Source organism: Symphalangus syndactylus, chromosome 9 (assembly GCF_028878055.3).
Source record: "Symphalangus syndactylus isolate Jambi chromosome 9, NHGRI_mSymSyn1-v2.1_pri, whole genome shotgun sequence".
Classification (NCBI taxonomy): Eukaryota; Metazoa; Chordata; class Mammalia; order Primates; family Hylobatidae; genus Symphalangus; species Symphalangus syndactylus.
The window spans coordinates 105,620,939-105,641,448 of NC_072431.2; the positions used below are offsets into that span (position 1 = coordinate 105,620,939).

Below are 20,510 nucleotides of genomic sequence, written 5' to 3' on the forward strand. Positions count from 1 at the left end.
AAATGACACATTAAAAAGCACCTGCAGGTGCTTCCAGTCTTACAGGTACTTCTAATAATCAACACCAGAGCCAACCTAACAGTTCCTCAGTGAGTGATATTGCTGGCATTTATTTGCATATCCTAGCTCTCATCTCTGGCATTAGTAAAGATTTTCACAGATTGACCTGAACTTTTCATCTTGGAAGTTAACCTACTGTGCATCCTTTTGGATTATCTTAAATTACAGCTTCATAAATCTTGGTGTCCTAATATGTGGGTATCTATCATTTATCTATCATTTTTTTAACTTGAAAATATCGATACACTGTCACACACACACAGATTTTTTTTTTTTTTTTTTTTTTTTTTTGAGACGGAGTCTTGCTCCATCACCCAGGCTGGAGTACAGTGGTGTGATCTCGGCTTATTGCAACCTCCCCTTCCCGGGTTCAAGCGATTCTCCTGCCTCAGACTCCTAAGTAGCTGAGACTACAGGCGCACACCACCACACCTGGCTAATTTTTGTATTTTTAGTAGAGACAGGGTTTCACCATGTTGGCCAGGACAGTCTCGATCTCCTGACCTCATGATCCACCCTCCTCAGCCTCCCAAAGTGCTGGGATTACAGGCATGAGCCACCGTGCCCAGCCAAAATTGACTTTTAAGAAATATCTGTGGTATATAGGTGCTTGTTATAGTCTTTTTATATATATCACATATTTTTTATAAACATTTGAAATATCTTCAAATAAAAATTACTAGTTACAGTATTCTTCATGGAAATTAGAAATTGATAATTGTTCATTTATGGAGAGATGGCTAAAGGTTTGTGAGTGTGATAGTAATAAAAGTTGGAAAAATAATACTATTGCTGTATAGTGCTTTATTTCTGAGAGTGAGAGAAATGTTCTTTTAAATAACTTTCACATTCATTAACATACTGTATTAGTTCGTTTTCACTGCTGATAAAGACATACCCGAGACTGGGCAATTTACAAAAGAAAGAGGTTTAATAGACTTACAGTTCCACATGTCTGGGGAGGTCTCACAATCATGGCAGAAGGCAAATAGGAGCAAGTCACATCTTCCGTGGATGGTGGCAGGCAAAGAGAAAGAGTTTGTGCAGGGAAACCCCACTTTATAACACCACCAGATCTTGTGAGACCCACTCACCACCACAAGAACACCATGGGAAAGACTTGCCCCCATGATCCAGTTACCTCTCACTGACCAGGTCCCTCCCACAAAACGTGGGAATTCAAGATGAGATTTGGGTGGGACATGGGACACAGCCAAACCATATCACATATACTCCTCAGCAATGTATTCTTTGTTGGAGAGATGAACAAGTTTAAATATTTTAGGAAGAATTTACTAATTCATTCCAGTTCAGAAAAGATTGATCTGAAAAGTCTGAATTATAAAAGAGTTTAAAAAGAAAAATGGCGCTAATATTTTCAGTAGGGATAGAGAAGCTGGGATTAGAGAACTTGGAAATGCTTTAAGAGGCAGATAAATATAAATTTCAATTTATTTGTTGCTTAATATAATTGGCACTGTTCTGTTTTCTTAAAAATAGCATAACAGGCCAGGTGTGGTGGCTCACGCCTGTAATCCCAGCACTTTCAGAGGCTGAGGTGGGCAGATCACCAGGTCAGAAGTTCGAGACCAGCCTGGCCGACATGGTGAAACCCTGTCTCTACTAAAGATACAAAAAATTAGCTGGGCATGATGGCGCACACCTGTAATCCCAGCTACTTGGGAGGTTGAGGCAAGAGATCGCTTAAACCTGGGAGATGGAGGTTGCAGTGAGCCAAGATCAGGCCGTTGCACTGCAGCCTGGGCGACAAGGCAAGACTCCGTCTCAAATAAATAAATAACAGTTGGACTTACTCATAGAAAGCCAAAATACATACTTTATAAAGATCATTTTTACTCTGCATTTCTTTCTCAAACTTGTTCCCATAGACCACATCAATGTAAACAGTCAGTGAGAGGCTATTTCTCCATTCCTTTTCTTTTATTTCTTATTTGTGTATTTTTTTTGAGACACAGTCTCCCTCTGCCACCCAGGCTGGAGTGCAGTGGCTCAATCTCGGTTCACTGCAGCCTCAACCTCCCAGGCCCAAGTGATCCTCCCACCTCAGCCTCCCGAGTAGCTCAGATCACAGGTATGTGCCACCATGTCTGGCTAATTTTTTTGGTATTTTTTGTAGAGATAAGGTTTCACCAGGTTGCTCAGGGTGGTCTCGAACTCCTGGGCTCAAGTGATCCTCCCTCTGCGGCCTTCCAAATTGCTGGAATTACAGGCATCAGCCACTGCGCCTGGCTGTTGAAATTATGTGCCAACTGAAAAAGAGGATTTTGGGAGTGGCCTCAATTTGATGAGTAATTGTTCCTTCCAGTGAATGATTCTCGTTTCCTTTTCTCAATTGAATACATTATAGGTCAAGTCAGAAGAAGTCTTTGATGAGTGGGTATCGAAACTTCGCCACCACAGAATGTATCGTCAGAATGAAATTGCCATGTTTCCACATGAAGTTAACCACTTTTTCTCAGGGTCCACCATCACAGACTCTTCATCTGGGGTGTTTGACTCCATTTCAAGTAGGAAGGTAATGAGTGTTTTGCCAATAATGAATCTGAGAATGGGGTGGCTTTGTTTCATGGAGTCCTATCTTGGGAGCTGAGTCCGAAGAAGGAAAGGTTTTCGGGGACAAGTAGGGTAGGCTTGGGTGGTATTTAATTAGTCTGTTTGCCCACTGAGTCAGAACCAAGACCAGACGAGCGTCTATTATTTTGGTTGGGGGGGTGGTGGACAGTGACTGAAGAATAAGGAAGAATTTAGCATCTCTGAATGAACTAGCTTTGTTCTGACTGGTTTGAGTTTGGTTTCCTTTTCTGGTTGTAAACTACAGTATGTATGCATATAGCTGTGCAGGATTGCAAAATATTTCCAAACGTTTATATTATTATTTTGGTATTATTAATATTTGATAAAAGAAGAAAATAAGGTCCACCATTCAAGGCATGCCATATCATAGCATGGTATGGCCAAGCCGGGGTGATAGCCAGAGGTCTTAGTACTTTGCTAGAAGCTTCTTCCTCATTATAGGCAGATGGTGTCCTTTAGTGACTAGCCCACTCTGTTATCCTTTATCTTAACGTGTCCCCGATGGGCTCTGTTTCCATTTACAATGTGCTTTTGTCATCTGTGGAACAGCGTAGCAGTATATCAAAGCAGAATTTATTTCAAACTGGAAGCAATGTATCATTTTCTTGCGGTGGTGAGACACGAGTTCCATTATGGTTACAGTCTTCAGAGGACATGGAAAAATGCTCCAAAGGTAGAGTGACTTGAAACGTCTGCTTTCTGTTGTGGCTATTAGATGATAGAAGTTTGATGTTTACACTTCAGGTGCATTTGTGTCCTTCCCTTTTGTTGTCCACATTGCCTTCCATATTTTGCTTGTAAAGGTTGCACCCATCATCAACAAAAGACACTCTCCTTGCAGATCTTTGCATCTTCACCTGGCTGTACATGCAGACAGGTTTCTTCTTCTGTTCCTTCAGTATTGATGCCTGATACTGATGCCTGATTTCCACATGGGCCTATAAGTCAGTCTCCAAGGGCAGAGTCTGACACACATCCAAGATTGAGAATCATTGTGCTAGAGGTGAGGGGGTGATCAGATGGAGATCTTCACGATGTAGGTGTTCGCTACCCTGACTGCACATTAGAATCACCCGGAGGGCTTTTAAAATGCAGTAATACCCATTCCCAGTCCTCTGTCTGAAATAATCTCTTTAAATTGGTCTGAGGTAGGGCCCTGATATCACTAATTTTCCAGAGTTCCCCAAGTGATTTTGATAAGGCGCCTGCCATAAGGAAGCTCAGCATTCTCAACCTTAATTAGCTAAGACTGACTTAGGGAACTAAAAACCGAAAAGATCCACAGCGGGATTGGGAGTGCTCTGATTGATTTGTCTGGGGGTGGGATTTAGGCATATATAATTTAAAAGATTCTCCAATTGATTTAAAACTGTAGCCATGATTGAGAACCACTGTTAGAGAAAGATACGAGGTGGCAACCTTGAAAATTGCATTATCGCTTGTTGAATACAGGTAGTATCACCCTTGGGACCATGTAGGCTTTGCCCCTCCAATAAATATCACTCATGAGCTTTACCGAGTGACAGCTTGTCAAAGCAGTCCCTGAAGCCTTGTCTCTGGAGCAGCAGCGTCCACCCGGGAACTTATCAGAAATGCACATTTTCAGGCTCAACCCAGATGTGTGGAATCAAAAACTAGGGGTGGAGCCCAATGAGCTGTGGTTTAACAAGGTCTCCAGGTGATTCTGATGATATCAAAGTGTGAGAGCCTCTAGCCTAAGGCATTTGGGCCTGTATTCTTCAGCAGAAACATCGATCAGCATTCAGCGAACAGCAAATATGGACTATCTTTTGAGTTAGCGACTGGGATCTGGTTGGAGAGTCTTCTTATGTCCTCTCAGGTCCATCTGCAGAGGCTCATTATGGTCCTCAGGCAGGTCCATGATTGACAAAGTTTTCCTTAGAGACCAGTAAAACTTTCATTTTAGTTTTATTAATGTGCATTGGGTCCTGACAAGTGGATAGTGTCAGCATATTACTACAGGATTTAAATTGATGATGATGATGATGGTTGATTTATTTAGTTCTTACTCTGTGCCAAACACTCTTCTAAGAACTGTGCAATATCAACTCATTTAATTCTCACAACTCTCTTGTTGTGTAGATGTATAATTATCCCCATCTTTCTGATGAGGAAGCTGAGGCATGCAGTTTTGCAATTTTCTTAATAGTTACAGTTCATTAAGTGGATTCAAACTGAGGCAGCCTGGTTCTCAAGATTCATGCCCTTAACCACTAGAGTCTACAGCCTTTCCTGTAAAAAAGGAAGTAAAATTTCCGACCCTTACAGATGAAAAAAAAAAATCAACTACAGATAAATAAGGAAAAGTAGCTGGCATGGGGACAGCACAGTGATCCCTCTTGCTAGTGGAGCATTGTGAGCACTGTCCTCTTTTCCCCCACAGACCTGGCGCACTGTCATACCTACCTGGTAGAAATGAGCCAGCTCCTGCAAAGCATGGACGTCCTGCATCGGACATATTCGGCACCAGCTATCAACGCCATCCAGGTGAGCCTGACTCCTCTTCTGTTGATGTTCTGGCCCTCTTCTGCTTTCCTTTCTCCTCCCAGCCTTTCACTAACAGTGGGATGCTGTGGTCAGTTGCTTCAGCCAAAGTCAAGGGGATGGAGGTGGTCACCTTGCTACGTATTTATCCTTGTCGGTTTGGTGGACTTTACTGTATGTGCTCTCTTTCCTGTTTTGAAACAAAGGGTGGATCTTTTGAAAGTCCCAAAAAGGAAAAAAGATCGCACAGGAGGTGGCGGTCCAGAGCTATTGGCAAAGATGCTAAAGGAACGCTGCAGGTAACCATTGCTTCCCCTGACAGACTGGTTTCTTCATTGGCCCTGCTCTGCATGCCATGTGCCAGGAGCTGCCTTGACTCAGCTAGGAGAATAGATGAGTGAATATTCTGTAGTTGTTCTTTCCAATGTCCTCTGCAGCAAGGTGAATTGAATCACTTAGATTATCTGGGTGCTAGGATAAGCACATAATGGATCGTGGGCAAGGGAGAGAATATTTTCTAAGGGAAAAAGGGTGTGAGGTCACAGGGACTGCTGCCATTTCTAGGGCTTTTGGTTTCCCCATCTTCACTGTTGAGCCTGCCTGTGCTCTTCCCTGCTTGTGTTTGTGCCTTGTTTTGTGGCTGCGGTTGCTGTGTGCTCTGACCTGTGTCTTCCGCTGATGCTCCATGGATCTGTCATCCCTCTAAGCCCACAGGCCTGATTCTCTGGGCACAGGACATGGTGTAGATTCTCCTTGGCCTCTTATCTCCAAACTTCCAATCCCTCATCCAGGATTCACTGTGTCATGCTAGGAGCTTTCCCAATGCACAGCTAAGCCACAGACCAAGATCTGCAGCTTAACTGTTGCATATTAATTGCAACATTTTTAGAATTAACATAAATCTCAAGCTTTTGGTTAGGTCACCTGATGCACTCATGTACATTCTTTGGTTCAAAGTAGTTTATGGACTGAAGATAAGCACTCTGAAAGTAAAGAATGTTCCATGTACAAGTGAAGGTCATTTGTTTTGTAGAAGCCCTAGGTGCAAAGAAAAGCATTTTAAACCTATCCATTACTAACTGCCTGGATACATGGATGATTATTGCCAGGAGGAAGGAATTGAGTATAAATGAGAAAGCCTGGCAGCTTTAGCTGTCATTTTCAACCTATAGCTTTAATGCTTCTATCATTTCCAAAAGAATATGTGATTTCTCACCCATTTTTAGCTCACAAGAAGCAAGTTTCTGTGGAAAGTGTTGTCTTGAGTTCTCATTTTTTAAAATAAGTTATCACTCAGTAGAAAGACCTACCTAGGCTGGGCATGGTGGCTCACACCTGTAATCCCAGCACTTTGGGAGGCCGAGGCGGGTGGATCACAAGGTCAGGAGATCGAGACCATCCTGGCTAACATGGTGAAACCCCGTCTCTACTAAAAATACAAAAAATTAGCCGGGCATGGTGGCAGGCGCCTGTAGTCCCAGCTACTTGGGAGGCTGAGGCAGGAGAATGCTGTGAACTCAGGAGGTGGAGCTTGCAGTGAGCGGAGATTGTGCCACTGCACTCCAGCCTGGGTGGCAGAGCAAGACTCCGTCCCCCCCCCCCCCAAAAAAAAAAAAAGACCTACCTATGAAATGTTTTGTATTACTATGTTTCAATCTTAGAATCAAGTAAATATTCCAAGCAATCTGATTCTGAAAAGAAATATCTCCCTTTGGTGTTACTTCAGGTCCCCAAACCTTTTTCTGGCCCAGTAAGACTACACTCCTCCAATCCTAATTTGTCAACACTAGATTTTGGAGAAGAGAAAAATTATTCTGATGGCTCTGAAACCTCATCAGAGTTTTCTAAAATGCAAGAAGATCTGTGTCATATTGCCCATAAAGGTAAATGAGTTTTCTTTCTTCCTAATGTGTTTGATGAAAATGTTAAGTGCATGTCTGAATGTGAGATGTCCTTAGAGAGAGTATCTTAGTTGGTTCATTTTCTGCTCTATTAAGATTTAGGGAAACCTAATTTTTATTTTATTTCCCTGGTAGTGGAGAATGTATTGGCAAGAACTTTCTTTTTAACCTTGTGGGGGAGACAATGAGAGAGCGTTAGTACTTTAAAAGCTGAGCAATTCATGTGATGCTGATGGGAGTATAAATTGGTAATTTTCTGGAGGGCAATATGATATTATTTTCTCACTATTTTAAAAATCTGCCTATCTGGCAATTCCACTTTGAAGAATTCATTGTAGGAATTAACTTAGAATTTATCCAAAGTATCCATTTTGCATTGTCACATCAAAAATTAGAAATAGGTATTCAACATCATTAGCCATTAGGAAAATGCAAATTAAAGCCGTAATATCACTGCACACCTATTAGAAGAGCCAAAGTTAAAAGAAAATATAGTATCAAATGCTAGTGAAAATGCATATAAATTTAATCCATCATACATTGCTTGTAGCTATGTAAAATGGTGTAGCCACTCGAAAACAGTTTGGCAGTGTTGTATAAAACTAAACATGCATTTACCATGCAACCCAGCACTCATTTCTGAGCATTTGTTCCAGATAAATGAAAATTTATGTCCACACACAAATCTATACCCATGTTCAGAGCAAGTTTTTTTGTATTGGCCAAAGACTGGAAACAAACTCAAGTGGTTTTCAACAGATGAATGGTTAAACAAACTGTGGTACGTCCATACAGTGGAATACTACTCAGCAATACCAAGGAACAAACTATTGATATACATAGCAACTTGGATGGATCTCAGGGACATTATGCTGAGAGAAAATAACCAATCTCAAAACATTACATAGTATAGGTGTATTACTCCATTTTCATGCTGTTGATAAAGACATACCCGAAACTGGGTAATTTATAAAGAAAAAGAGGTTTAATGGACTCACAGTTCCATGTGGCTGGGGAGGCCTCACAATCATGGCAGATGACAAAAAGCATGTCTTACATGGTGGCAGGCAAGAGAGAATTAAAGCTAAGTGAAAAGGGAAACCCCTTATAAAACCATCAGATCTTGTGAGGCTTATTTACTACCACAAGAACAGTATTTGGGAAGCCACCCCCATGATTCAATTATCTTTCATTGAGTCCCTCCCATAACACATGGGAATTATGGGAGCTACAATTCAAGATAAGATTTGGGTGGGGACACAGCCAAACCATATCCGTAGGGTTCCACTTACATAAATGTTTTGAAATGGTATAATTATGGAGATGGAGGAAGTAAAGGGGAGTGTGATTATAAAGGGGTAGCACAAGGGACCTTGTAGTGATGAAAAATTCTGTATCCTGATTGTGGTGCTGGTTACAGGAATGTGGACATGTGATAAAATTGCATTTACTTATACCCACACACATATAAACAGATGAGTGAATGTAAATCTGGTGAAATCTGAATAAAATCTGTAGATTATACTAATGTCAACTCCCATGTTTTTATATTGTACCATAGATGTGTAAGATGTAACTACTGGGAGAAACTGGGTATAGGGTATGTGGGACTTTACTATTTTGCAACTACCTGTAAGTCAATAATGATTTCAAAATAAAAGGTTAAAAAAATAGAAATAATCTAAATGCCAAACAATAGGGAATTGAATTTTTTCAAAAACGTAATATAATAGAATACTCACTAATAATAATAATGATAGCTACTTAACATCAAGCACATAACTGTCATGTCAGATATTTGCTAATTACTTTACATGCATTATTTTAATTCTAGCTGCAGCCTGTGAAGTAGGTATCATTGTGATCTCTATTGCATAAATAAGAAACTTGAGACTTAGATAAAATAACAGCTTCCTGAGGGTCACATGGTTACAAAGCAGCCAGCATGAGACTTGAATTCTCACCTGTTTGACCTCAGAGTCCATAATCCTTACCTGGTATTTCTCTGCTCTTACAGATGGAGTGGCCAGCATTGTTTTTTATAGACATAGAAAGATGTCCTCAGCATAAAATGTAAAGTAAAAATGTAAGGTTACAAAACAATATATAGGTATGATCCTATTTTGGGCATATATAGGTATACTAAAAAGTCTAGAAGGATATATACCAACATTTTAGTGATGGAGGCTGGAGTTATAAGTGCTTATTTATCTTTCTGCTTAACTTTTTTTTTCAATTTTCATATATTATTTCTTAAAGAGAAAATGGATTTAAAATTTTTCAGTGGGAGGGCAGTGTGTAACGTGGGAAGAGAGAAGATATTCCCTCTATTGCCTTCCTTTCCTACTTCATATTTTTCTTTCGTACATTACTGATTCCTTCAGCTCTCTCTTCCCTTACCCTCTGTATTTGAAACATGTTGGATATGAGGTGGGTTATAAGGAAACCATTTCATCCTTTATACAGATTGCTACCTGGAACGCTTGTCCTAAATACAGTTAGACTGTTATCAGTGTTTTGTTGTGCTATTGTACAGTCCATCCGTGAAATGGCAAGAGTTACCTGGCCCACCCTTAAAGGATCTTCAAAGAATTTGAAGAATTAAAATAATCAGTTGCAATTAGGACATCTTAAGTTTTGTGGGAGGAAATTCCTATAAAACGTTGTTACTTTTTAATAATACGAACTTTTAAAAAATGAGAAGATAATGCCTCCCTACACAGAGGAAATGTCCTGAGTTTCACCTACATTGAAGAAGCTGCCTCCTCAGCAGGACAAAGGTTGCCATATTGAGTGGATCCACTGATCCAGTCCTGCAGAGGCCTCCACCTTGTTGAAAGTCTGTAATGGGCCCCAGCCAGCAGTTCTGTCTTTCCCACTTTGTGAAAACCTGCTGGCTGTAGAGCTGCCACATACCTAGACTGGACCAAGGTTTGTCCTGGAGAAAGGTCCAATGCAGTTATTCAACAGTCGCCTGAGCCCTGTGGGCTTACAGACAACAAATTCCACAGGGAGCCTAACAAGCTGTTTCATTCCTGTGGTTTCACAGTACACTTGCAGAGATGGAAAGATCTTCCTTTTCCTGGTTCAGGGAGTCTCTTACACAGATTGTAATTTGGGGGCCTCAGAGAATAAAGACAGCTCTCAGGTTTGTACTAAGTCCTGTGACCTTGCATGCCTTCTCACTTCCATACATTCAAACTCGAAGCATCTTGACCTTTCTTCCTGTGTAAACCTCGTTTTGTTACTGACGGTATCTATTGTACTTTCTCGACTGCATCACTATTCTGTTGACTACAATTCCAAAGCAGCTGAACTAAAGGCAAGAATTCCAGTGATGTAACATAGTCTCTGTGACCTTCAACTTGTTAAATGCATCTGAATTCTCCTGGTTTTGTAGATCAAATGGTAGGGAACCAAAATACACCCATCCTAGTTTTAAAAGTCCTTATTCTATATTATAGACTGTGAGTTTGATTTTTATGGCATTTTTTATATTATTATTATTATACTTTAGGTTTTAGGGTACATGTGCACAATGTGCAGGTTTGTTACATATGTATCCATGTGCCATGTTGTTTTGCTGCACCTATTAACTCGTCATTTAGCATTAGGTATATCTCCTAATGCTGTCCCTCCCGCCTCCCCCGACCCCAAACAGTCCCTGGAGTGTGATGTTCCCCTTCCTGTGTCCATGAGTTCTCATTGTTCAGTTCCCACCTATGAGTGAGAACATGCGGTGTTTGGCTTTTTGTCCTTGCGATAGTTTACTGAGAATGATGGTTTCCAGTTTCATCCATGTCCCTACAAAGGACATGAACTCATCATTTTTTATGGCTGCATAGTATTCCATGGTGTATATGTGCCACATTTTCTTAATCCAGTCTATCGTTGTTGGACATTTGGGTTGGTTCCAAGTCTTTGCTATTGTGAATAGTGCCGCAATAAACATACGTGTGCGTGTGTCTTTATAGCAGCATGATTTATAGTCCTTTGGGTATATACCCAGTAGTGGGATGGCTGGGTCAAATGGTATTTCTAGTTCTAGATCCCTGAGGAATCGCCACACTGACTTCCACAATGGTTGAACTAGTTTACAGTCCCACCAACAGTGTAAAAGTGTTTCTATTTCTCCACATCCTCTCCAGCACCTGTTGTTTCCTGACTTTTTAATGATGGCCATTCTAACTGGTGTGAGATGGTATCTCACTGTGGTTTTGATTTGCATTTCTCTGATGGCCAGTGATGATGAGCATTTTTTCATATGTTTTTTGGCTGCATAAATGTCTTCTTTTGAGAAGTGTCTGTTCATGTCCTTCACCCACTTTTTGGTGGGGTTGTTTGTTTTTTTCTTGTAAATTTGTTTGAGTTCATTTTAGATTCTGGATATTAGCCCTTTGTCAGATGAGTAGGTTGCAAAAATTTTCTCCCATTCTGTAGGTTGTCTGTTCACTCTGATGGTAGTTTCTTTTGCTGTGCAGAAGCTCTTTAGTTTAATTAGATCCCATTTGTCAATTTTGGCTTTTGTTTCCATTGTTTTTGGTGTTTTAGACATGAAGTCCTTGCCCATGCCTATGTCCTGAATGGTATTGCCTAGATTTTCTTGTAGGATTTTAATGGTTTTAGGTCTAACATGTAAGTCTTTAATCCATCTTGAATTAATTTTTGTATAAGGTGTAAGGAAGGGATCCAGTTTCAGCTTTCTACATAAGACTAGCCAGTTTTCCCAGCACCATTTATTAAATAGGGAATCCTTTCCCCATTTCTTGTTTTTGTCAGGTTTGTCAAAGATCAGATAGTTGTAGATATGTGGCATTACTTCTGAGGGCTCCGTTCTATTCCATTGATCTATGTCTCTGTTGTGGTACCAGTACCATGCTGTTTTGGTTACTGTAGCCTTGTAGTATAGTTTGAAGTCAGGTAGCGTGATGCCTCCAGCTTTGTTCTTTTGGCTTAGGATTGACTTGGCGATGCGGGCTCTTTTTTGGTTCCATATGAACTTTAAAGTAGTTTTTTCCAATTCTGTGAAGAAAGTCATTGGTAGCTTGATGGGCATGGCATTGAATCTATAAATTACCTTGGGCAGTATGGCCATTTTCACGATATTGATTCTTCCAACCCATGAGCATGGAATGTTCTTCCATTTGTTTGTATCCTCTTTTATTTCATTGAGCAGTGGTTTGTAGTTCTCCTTGAAGAGGTCCTTCACATCCCTTGTAAGTTGGATTCCTAGGTATTTGATTCTCTTTGAAGCAATTGTGAATGGGAGTTCACTCATGATTTGGCTCTCTGTTTGTCTGTGATTGGTGTACAAGAATGCTTGTGATTTTTATACATTGATTTTGTATCCTGAGACTGCTGAAGTTGCTAATCAGCTTAAGGAGATTTTGGGCTGAGACAGTGGGGTTTTCTAGATATACAATCATGCCATCTGCAAACAGGGACAATTTGACTTCCTCTTTTCCTAATTGAATACCCTTTATTTCCTTCTCCTGCCTGATTGCCCTGGCCAGAACTTCCAGCACTATGTTGAATAGGAGTGGTGAGAGAGGGCATCCCTGTCTTGTGCCAGTTTTCAAAGGGAATGCTTCCAGTTTGTGCCCATTCAGTATGATATTGGCTGTGGGCTTGTCATAGATAGCTCTTATGATTTTGAGATACGTCCCATCAATACCTAATTTATTGAGAGTTTTTAGCATGAAGCGTTGTTGAATTTTGTCAAAGGCCTTTTCTGCATCTATTGAGATAATCGTGGTTTTTGTCTTTGGTTCTGTTTATATATTGTTGAACCAGTTGTTGGCTGATGTTCACACACATATAAGCAGAGAATGAAATGTACTGAAACCTAAAAGTCTTAAGTAATTTTTGTTGCATATATTAGCTTTTACATTTCCCAAAATATGTTTTATGGAACACTTTACCCATAAAGTACTTCTAAAAATGAAACAAAAACTTCATGATTAAAAATATCTGGAAAACACTGCTGACTATGGTCTCCTTTGGATTTACATAAGAACAGTAAATAGTAAAGGCCCTGAGAAGTCCTGCAGCAAAAAACAACAACAAAAAAATCTGTTGGCTTTGTTTAACTCAGTGACTTTCAATGTTATTTGGGAATCTTTCCCCCTATTCCCAACAGCTATTAACATCCTGGAATTTAAGTTTCTGAGAAACATACTTTAAGAAACATTGTAAATAATAAGCCTTTTTGGAGCTCCCTCTATACTGGCTAAGTAGGCCACCTCTGTTACTAACTAGCTGTGGAAATTTGACTTTATTAACCTCTCTGGCCATTGATAGCTTTTTAAATGTCGTATAGTAGTTGTCCTGACTCTTTTGGTTCTCAAATTCTGTAGTTATTTTCTTTGATTATTTTACACTGAATAGAAAGAGTCCATACTATTGCTTATTGTTACAAGAAGGTTTTCTGAGAGAGTGTTCTGTTAGCAGAAACAGAAATGACCAAACTTGGTGAGCAGATTTAGGAAGGCAAAGCAAGGAACAAGACAGGACTAGGGTCAGGTGTTCCGAATGGAAGCGGATATCTGTGTTCTTTGACTTGGAAGGGAAGCAAATGATGTTTTAGGGACACTTTTCCTACAAGTGAAGGAAATCCTCATTCACAAATGTGAAAGCTAAATAGAACAAAAAACTGTATTTACCTATTCTTTTCTTTCTGGATTCTTTCTCTATGTTGAGTAGTAAGTACTGAGTGGTCATTTTCTGAACCATTTTCAGCTTATGGAAGCATTGAATAAAAAGCCAAGTGTGTTACAGTGATACCTCTTTCATAGATTAAAAAGCTAAAAGAGATATATGACTCAACAAAAAGCCAAGACATTTATTGTTCATAAATTGGAATTCAGCATAAATGTGCTGAGCAATTAGATTCATAAGTAGGACCATTTAGTAAAGTTACCTAATGTATCTAAATCAATTTGGATGGAATATGGGTTAAAAAGAATTTTAAAATCATGGGCATCCTGTGAGGTTTGAAACTGCTGCAGATTGCAGAAGATCAGAGTGTCCCAGATATATTAGGAATGTTAACATTTTAAAGAAAGTTCACCTAAAATTTGGTTTCCAATTAAAAAGGCGGAAAAATGAGTCTCACTGTTTGTTAGGTGCTCTGTGATAGTAGATTTTCTCATTGCTTAAAGCACTCCTCAGATGTGCCCATTATCTACATGTATAGATGTAGAAACATATTTTGGACAAATACTGAATATAATTGTCCAAAACATAAATGGCAGCTGCAACTAAGTGTTAGAGGTAGAATTTAACTTCAGGCTGGCCTTATTAGAGAATTTCTTTCTCCTGTACCACATTGCTTTCTAGAGTGGTGCCCATGGCATTCATAACTACTTTCTCCAAGATCTTATTCTTTCCTCATGCTGAGAAACTGCTAAAGAAGGAGCATGTTAAGAAGTAGAGCTCAGATAAATTGAGATAAATTGATAGTGAGAGTATTGACTCTCACTATCCAAACATTCCATCTATTATAGTCTCACTGTACTAACTCAATAAAAGAACAGCATGGAAGCCTTAGAAACAGAAAGGTGGTGACCACCAAGAGTCACTTGTACGACGCTTATGATGTTCCATTCTGTAGATGCAACTTATGACTTCTTACAGTCAAAAACAACCCGCGCCCACCTCTCGTAGTCCATGAAGGGTATCTGAGAAATGGCTAATGACAGTTTGGGAAAGAGATGAATAAACACAGACGCCACAGTTGCCTTCTGATATTTGAACACCCAATGAAAGAGGAAATACCTCCTCTTTGACAGTGAAGAGACAGAGGCAAATGTCTCAGCAGCAGGAAGAACTTTCTAAGTCCCAGAGCAGAATGTACCATTTTAGGAGATAGCAAGTGCTCTGACAAGTGTGGGCCAACAGACCATTTGGCGGAGAAGCTGGGGATGTGAAGAGTTGGTCGTGTTGTGGGGTGGGTGGCTTTGGTAATCTCTGAGCATCTAAGATTTTCTGTGTGGCTTTATTGTCAGGTAACCATAGATGTGATCCACTCATTTGAATCTTTTATTTTTTAAAGCTGTTTATTTGTCTCTAGTAAGCTTAGATTCATGTTAGAAATAAGTAAGAAAGCACTCCTATCACAGAGAGTGTTCCTGACTTTTGGGATCCTGTGTCTTAAACAATTAATATAAATGTGGTCTCTCATGAGCAACCTCTGATCGTTGCCCTGTGTGTGGCGGATCATTAGGTGGCTGTGAATGACTATTTTAACGTCCTGGGTGGGCCTTAATAGTCATTTAAGAAATTTAGTACACAGGGATCTAGTCTTCCAAACCCTTTTTTCAGATGATTTAGGAAGTGTTTTATTCCTTACAATAAAATATAATGACTATATGAGTTTCTTTCTGCTTATCTTACACCTACTGCAATCTTGTCAGCTGTACATTTTGAACCAAATATTGTATATTCTGCCATTTTTAAAAATTTATATAGGACTCTTCTCATTTAGTGGAAAGCCTTGTTTTTCTATGGGTCACCTGGAAGCCAGAGGAATTGATTTGGAAAAGTGGCAGCCAGCTGAGTGCCACATTTATTTTATTTGGAGCAATAAACAGGACAGTGAGAGGTAGCTCCCCGGGGGACCCACTGAGATGGCCGTGGGCATCCTGTGTGTGTGGCAGGTGAGGAGGGGCATAGTGCCTATCTAATAGGACATAGGATGCAGTCCGTAACTGTGTGGCTTGCTGCTCTCCTCCCAAGGCTGTTCTCCTATGGCTCCATAGATTCTGGCCAACCCCTCATTCCTAGAATTTCTACCGTGTGCAGTTACTTACAAGCGTTGTCCTGGCAAAAGAGTAAAGCATCATCTAGAGCTGCTGCCAACATTTCAAGAGACTGCAGTCACCATCACCTTCATTCTCATGTGTCTCCTTCATTGGTATCACTATGATTATTGCAGTAACATTTGTTATTTATTATATACCACGCATTGTGTTATGTGCTTTACCTGCATTCTGTCTCTCATGCAATCCTCATGACAACCATTTAAAGTAAAAGTTATTATTATCCCCATTTACAAATGTGGAAACTGGGGTTCAGGCACACCATTTACTCATCCAAGGTCATGGAGTTAATAGGTGATGGAGTAGGGAAGAATCCAGGGCTGATGGTGGAGCCCCAGCTGTTGGTTACTCCGTTGTCCTGCCCATTATTTTGCTCAATTAAATTGTTTAAAGCAAAGAGCTAAGTGTGTTTCACAGGCGTTGTTAGAAAAATTTAGTTCCATTTGACCCCCATCTTCTGTTGGCAGAGGCAGCACCATTGTGTGTGTGTGTGTGTGTGTGTGTGTGTGTGTGTGTGTGTGTGTGTACAAATTGTTGTGACTTCGTTAAGATGTTTCAGGTCCATCACTAAATGCCACAACCTCAGGCAAGTTCAGCAACAACATATAGAGAGGTTTAGTTGTCCTCCTTGCTATTAAATGAAGTAAGTCAATAATGCCTATTTAGTTTCTGTGTTACTAAATAGGCCACTCTTGAATAACAATACCTCTAAAAATGCGGCCCTGTGGAATTCAGTAATGTGCTAGGTCATTTGAGAAGACGTGTGTCTGAGTCTCTTCTGTCCTCCTGCTCTTCTATTATAAATATTATAAAGGAGATTGGAAAGATAATATTCAAATGTGATAGCCACGATCAGTAATTTAGGTAACAGCTTCCTCATCCCTAGGAAGTAATTTGTACACGATGTGATCAAAACCTAATGAATAATGATTTTGTTTTGTGTGTGTGCTGTATGTGTTAATGTTTTTTAAAACTTCAGTTCAGGCATTGGAGGCCATAGTGGCTAAGCCCTCATTGTACCTGAGTGCTCACTAGGGAACAGAGTAGCTGAATGTCAGGGTTAGAGCTGGGGAATTCTGGGTCCTGCAGCTGGAAGGGCTAACAAGCAAGAAGGTAGACAGTAAGACCTTGTTTTGAAACAATTACAAACTTACAGAAAAGTTGCAAGAATTATACAGAGAACTTCTGTATACGCTTTATCCAAATACTTCATTTTAAATATTTGCCACATTTATTTTATCACTCTCTACACACACACACACTTTCACTTTTTGGAACCATTTGAGAGTAGGATTCATATATCATGTTGTTCTTAATGGCTTTATACTTTAGTATATAAAATAGGAATACTCTGTTATATAACCACAGTATAGTAATCAAATTCAGGAAATACAGCATTGAAACAACTTTTATCTACTCTACCTTCCATATTCAAATGCTGTCAGTTATCCCAGGAATGCAATGCCTTTAGTACCATGTTGCCCCTTGAGTCAATTTCATTGTCATTCCTCTTTTGCCTCCTTTAATTGGGGACAGTTCCTCAGCCTTTCTTTCTCTTTCATCAAATTGACACTTGAATAGTATAGGCCAACTTTTAAAAATAAAATGTTTCTCATTCTGGGGTTGTCTGATGTTTCCTCATGATCAAATTCAGATTACATAGCCCTGGCTGGCATACACCAAAGGAGATATTGTGTCTTTTTCAGCGTATTTTACCTAGAGGCACACGGTCCACCTGACTCTCACCGATAGTTAATTTTGATCACCTGATTAAGGTGCTGTCTGATTTTTCTGCTGCAGTGTTAACATTTTCCCCTGGAAAACCAATAAGCTTTGTTTTTAACCCTTTCCAGTCTTTGGGGATGCAAACAAAACAAAACACTGATCATTGAGGATCCAGAAGCAAAGTCCAAGTGTCAAAAAATCCTGATGATAAGTCATAAAGTCATGAGACATTATAGTGGATAGGGGCCTTAGAATTGCCAGATGTGTGAGAATAGGAGTTAATTTTAATAGACTTAATTTTTTCGAGGAGTTTTAGGTCCACAGCAAAATTGAACCAAAAGTGCAGAGCTTTTATAAGCCCCCTGCTCCCATGTAGGCACCATCCCCCTGCCATCAGCATCCCACACCATAGTACTGCATCTCTTACAGTCGATGAACCTACGTGGACACGTCATCATCCAGAGGCCTTAGTTTAAATTAGAGTGTTCTACATGGCAAACGTGTTTTTTAAAAGTCAAGGTAGAATGTACATTTGCTATGCTCAAAATATTCGGGGCTGTTACTTTGCTTATTTCTTTTATAAGAGATATGTTTTTTTCTGTATTTTGTTTTTAATTGTGCCTCCTTATTCCTTTTTATAATGATTATATCTCTATAGTTTACTTCACTTTAAGGTCAGCTTTTAATATCATGTCAGCGGAGAGAGAGAAACTGAAGCAGCTGATGGAGCAGGATGCCTCCTCCTCCCCATCTGCTCAGGTCATTGGTCTGAAGAACGCCCTGTCATCCGTAAGTTACATGTCTGCATCCAGGAATGCCTGAGATGTGTCCAGGCTCATGAATGTTTTGTAATTTCTATTTCCATGATTGTGTTGAAAATTCAGGAGAAAACCAAATTATCCGAATTATATTCTAACCTTTCATCAAATCTGCTTATTTGAAACACCAAAACTTACCTATCCAAATCTTAATAGCTAGTATTTTATTAAGTGATACCTTCTTTAAGTTTGGTTTCCTCTGACTGATCTTAATTTTTTTGTTTCTCTAACATGTTTATTGTACTTTTTTGTGTGTATGTGTATGTGTCTTACAGACATTTTTCTGTTAATGCTTACAAAATCTGACAGTTTGGAGGAAATTTTATGGGCATGAGACACCACAAGCTTAGCCTTACTTTCCAGATGACAGGTGGCAGAGTGAAATATCCAATTCATGCTCTTATCTTCTCTGTTGCAAAGCACTGATCCTGTTTACCACTCTTTCAAAGACATGAGAGCTATTTTGTTTGATTGGATAGTACAGGACATTTAGCTTCCCTGCCCTGCCCCCCCTACTGTGGCTACAAAGAGATGAGTCACATGAAAGTGCCTGTCAGGCAATCACTATACCTTTATAGTAACAGGAAAATCACTGACAGGGTCCCAGATGATTCTCAGCCATTCTGTCACTCATTCTCTCTCCTTTTTTCATCAGTTTCAATTAATTCCTCAGAATAGTTAGGCTCCATTAAAGTGCCATGTCCTACCTCTATTTGAATAAAGTTATCTGGTTTTTTTTTTACCCTGCATCTATCAGGAGGCTAGAGAACTTTTGAAATGGCATACTGATTTGCTTTTACTCTTTTCTTGTACTTTGGAATTCCTACTTTAGAAAGAGAAAGAATGTGTGCACATATGAAATTACCATCTGAAGCAATACTGAATTTTCTATTTCAGGTCAGGTAGGGGAGATAAATTTTAGGATCTTGTAACCAGAATCCAACACAGGCATTGAGAGAACTAGAAAATGTTGATTCATATTTTCTATTTATCATATTGCTAAGAAAAGTGATGCTCTTGATATAATGTTAGTGATAAATCCTCTGCCAGTAGCACATATAGTTGTTGTAGAATATGTAAGGAATATTCACTCATGGACCATTCCAAGTATGCTATCTTCAAAAGAAATTAAAAATGACATTGGCTTGCTCCATATATAAAGAAGAGTCTTAACGTTGTCTTAAGGTCACAGATAGAATCGCCCTCTTTTTATTGTATAAGACAGCCATACACTGGGTGCCATTTTGGTTTGAGAGAAGCAGAAGCAAAGTGTTTTTATTTTTTTTCCCTAAGTTTCTCATTGTTCTCATTAAGCTAGCTTTTAGTGCGTTTACAAAAGGTATCTCTGACGGGCTTCCAAGGTCCCTCTCCCCATGATCTTCCTCTCCCTGCCTCCTCCCACAGAGGCCTGGCCTCATCTTGTCAATCTGCCTGTTTGGCCACTGAGACCTATTTGGCTGTGGTATCCTAGGCCAAGGCTGTTCTCACCTTCACTAAGGAATTCATTCTCACCCATATTCACGATTTTGGAAACTTAAGATAAAACCGAATGATCCTTTCTTTGCTTTTTGGCTTGGATTCACAATTGGGGTTTAAGACTTGTTTTTTGAAAATAAAATTTTTAGAACCATATCAGAGCTATCAGAATGGATATGTCGGTGCTGTATGCACAGTGTTGCTATGTTTTCTTCTTCTGCCTGTGGCTTACAAAGGAAAGAAAAACTAATAAAATAGCACAATTTTCAGGCTGTTCTAAGATTCTAGCCTCCGTACCACTGTCATTGGCCAGAATAAAGTGAGTGCTCCAGAGAGATTGTTATATGTGGTTGTGTGATCTTAGCTCTTGTGCAGTGTTTCTTAAGTGGTCCTCAAGGATTTTCAAATAACCCCTATGCTCTGCGGGGACTGAAAAATAAAGCCAGCATCCCTGTTGGAGATCCAGGTAGAGGATTAGTCAGTACCACATCCTTCTATGCTTTCAGCAGGTCAGTCCTGCAGGCCCTGGTGGATGCAAAAGACTCAGAGCTTCTTAGAAAAGCGTCAGAAAGATAGACACATAGGCTGAATCTGCATGCGAGCACCCATGG

At 39.7% G+C, this 20,510-nt stretch overlaps 1 protein-coding gene across 17 annotated transcripts in view; it reads left to right on the plus strand.

Annotated features, from left to right (window-relative positions):
* OSBPL3 (oxysterol binding protein like 3) overlaps window positions 1-20,510 on the plus strand; it is a 198,721-nt gene that overhangs the window by 116,790 nt on the left and 61,421 nt on the right. For 11 of the 17 annotated variants that reach the window (XM_063609716.1, XM_063609719.1, XM_055293625.2 and 8 more), the window contains 6 exons: window positions 2,429-2,596; window positions 3,205-3,328; window positions 5,060-5,163; window positions 5,367-5,459; window positions 6,887-7,043; window positions 18,264-18,394. In XM_063609716.1, coding sequence (XP_063465786.1) covers window positions 2,429-2,596; window positions 3,205-3,328; window positions 5,060-5,163; window positions 5,367-5,459; window positions 6,887-7,043; window positions 18,264-18,394 — 777 coding nt within the window. The remainder of the gene's footprint in view (window positions 1-2,428; window positions 2,597-3,204; window positions 3,329-5,059; window positions 5,164-5,366; window positions 5,460-6,886; window positions 7,044-18,263; window positions 18,395-20,510) is intronic. The other 6 variants (XM_063609717.1, XM_063609722.1, XM_055293629.2 and 3 more) reach the window with 1 other exon arrangement.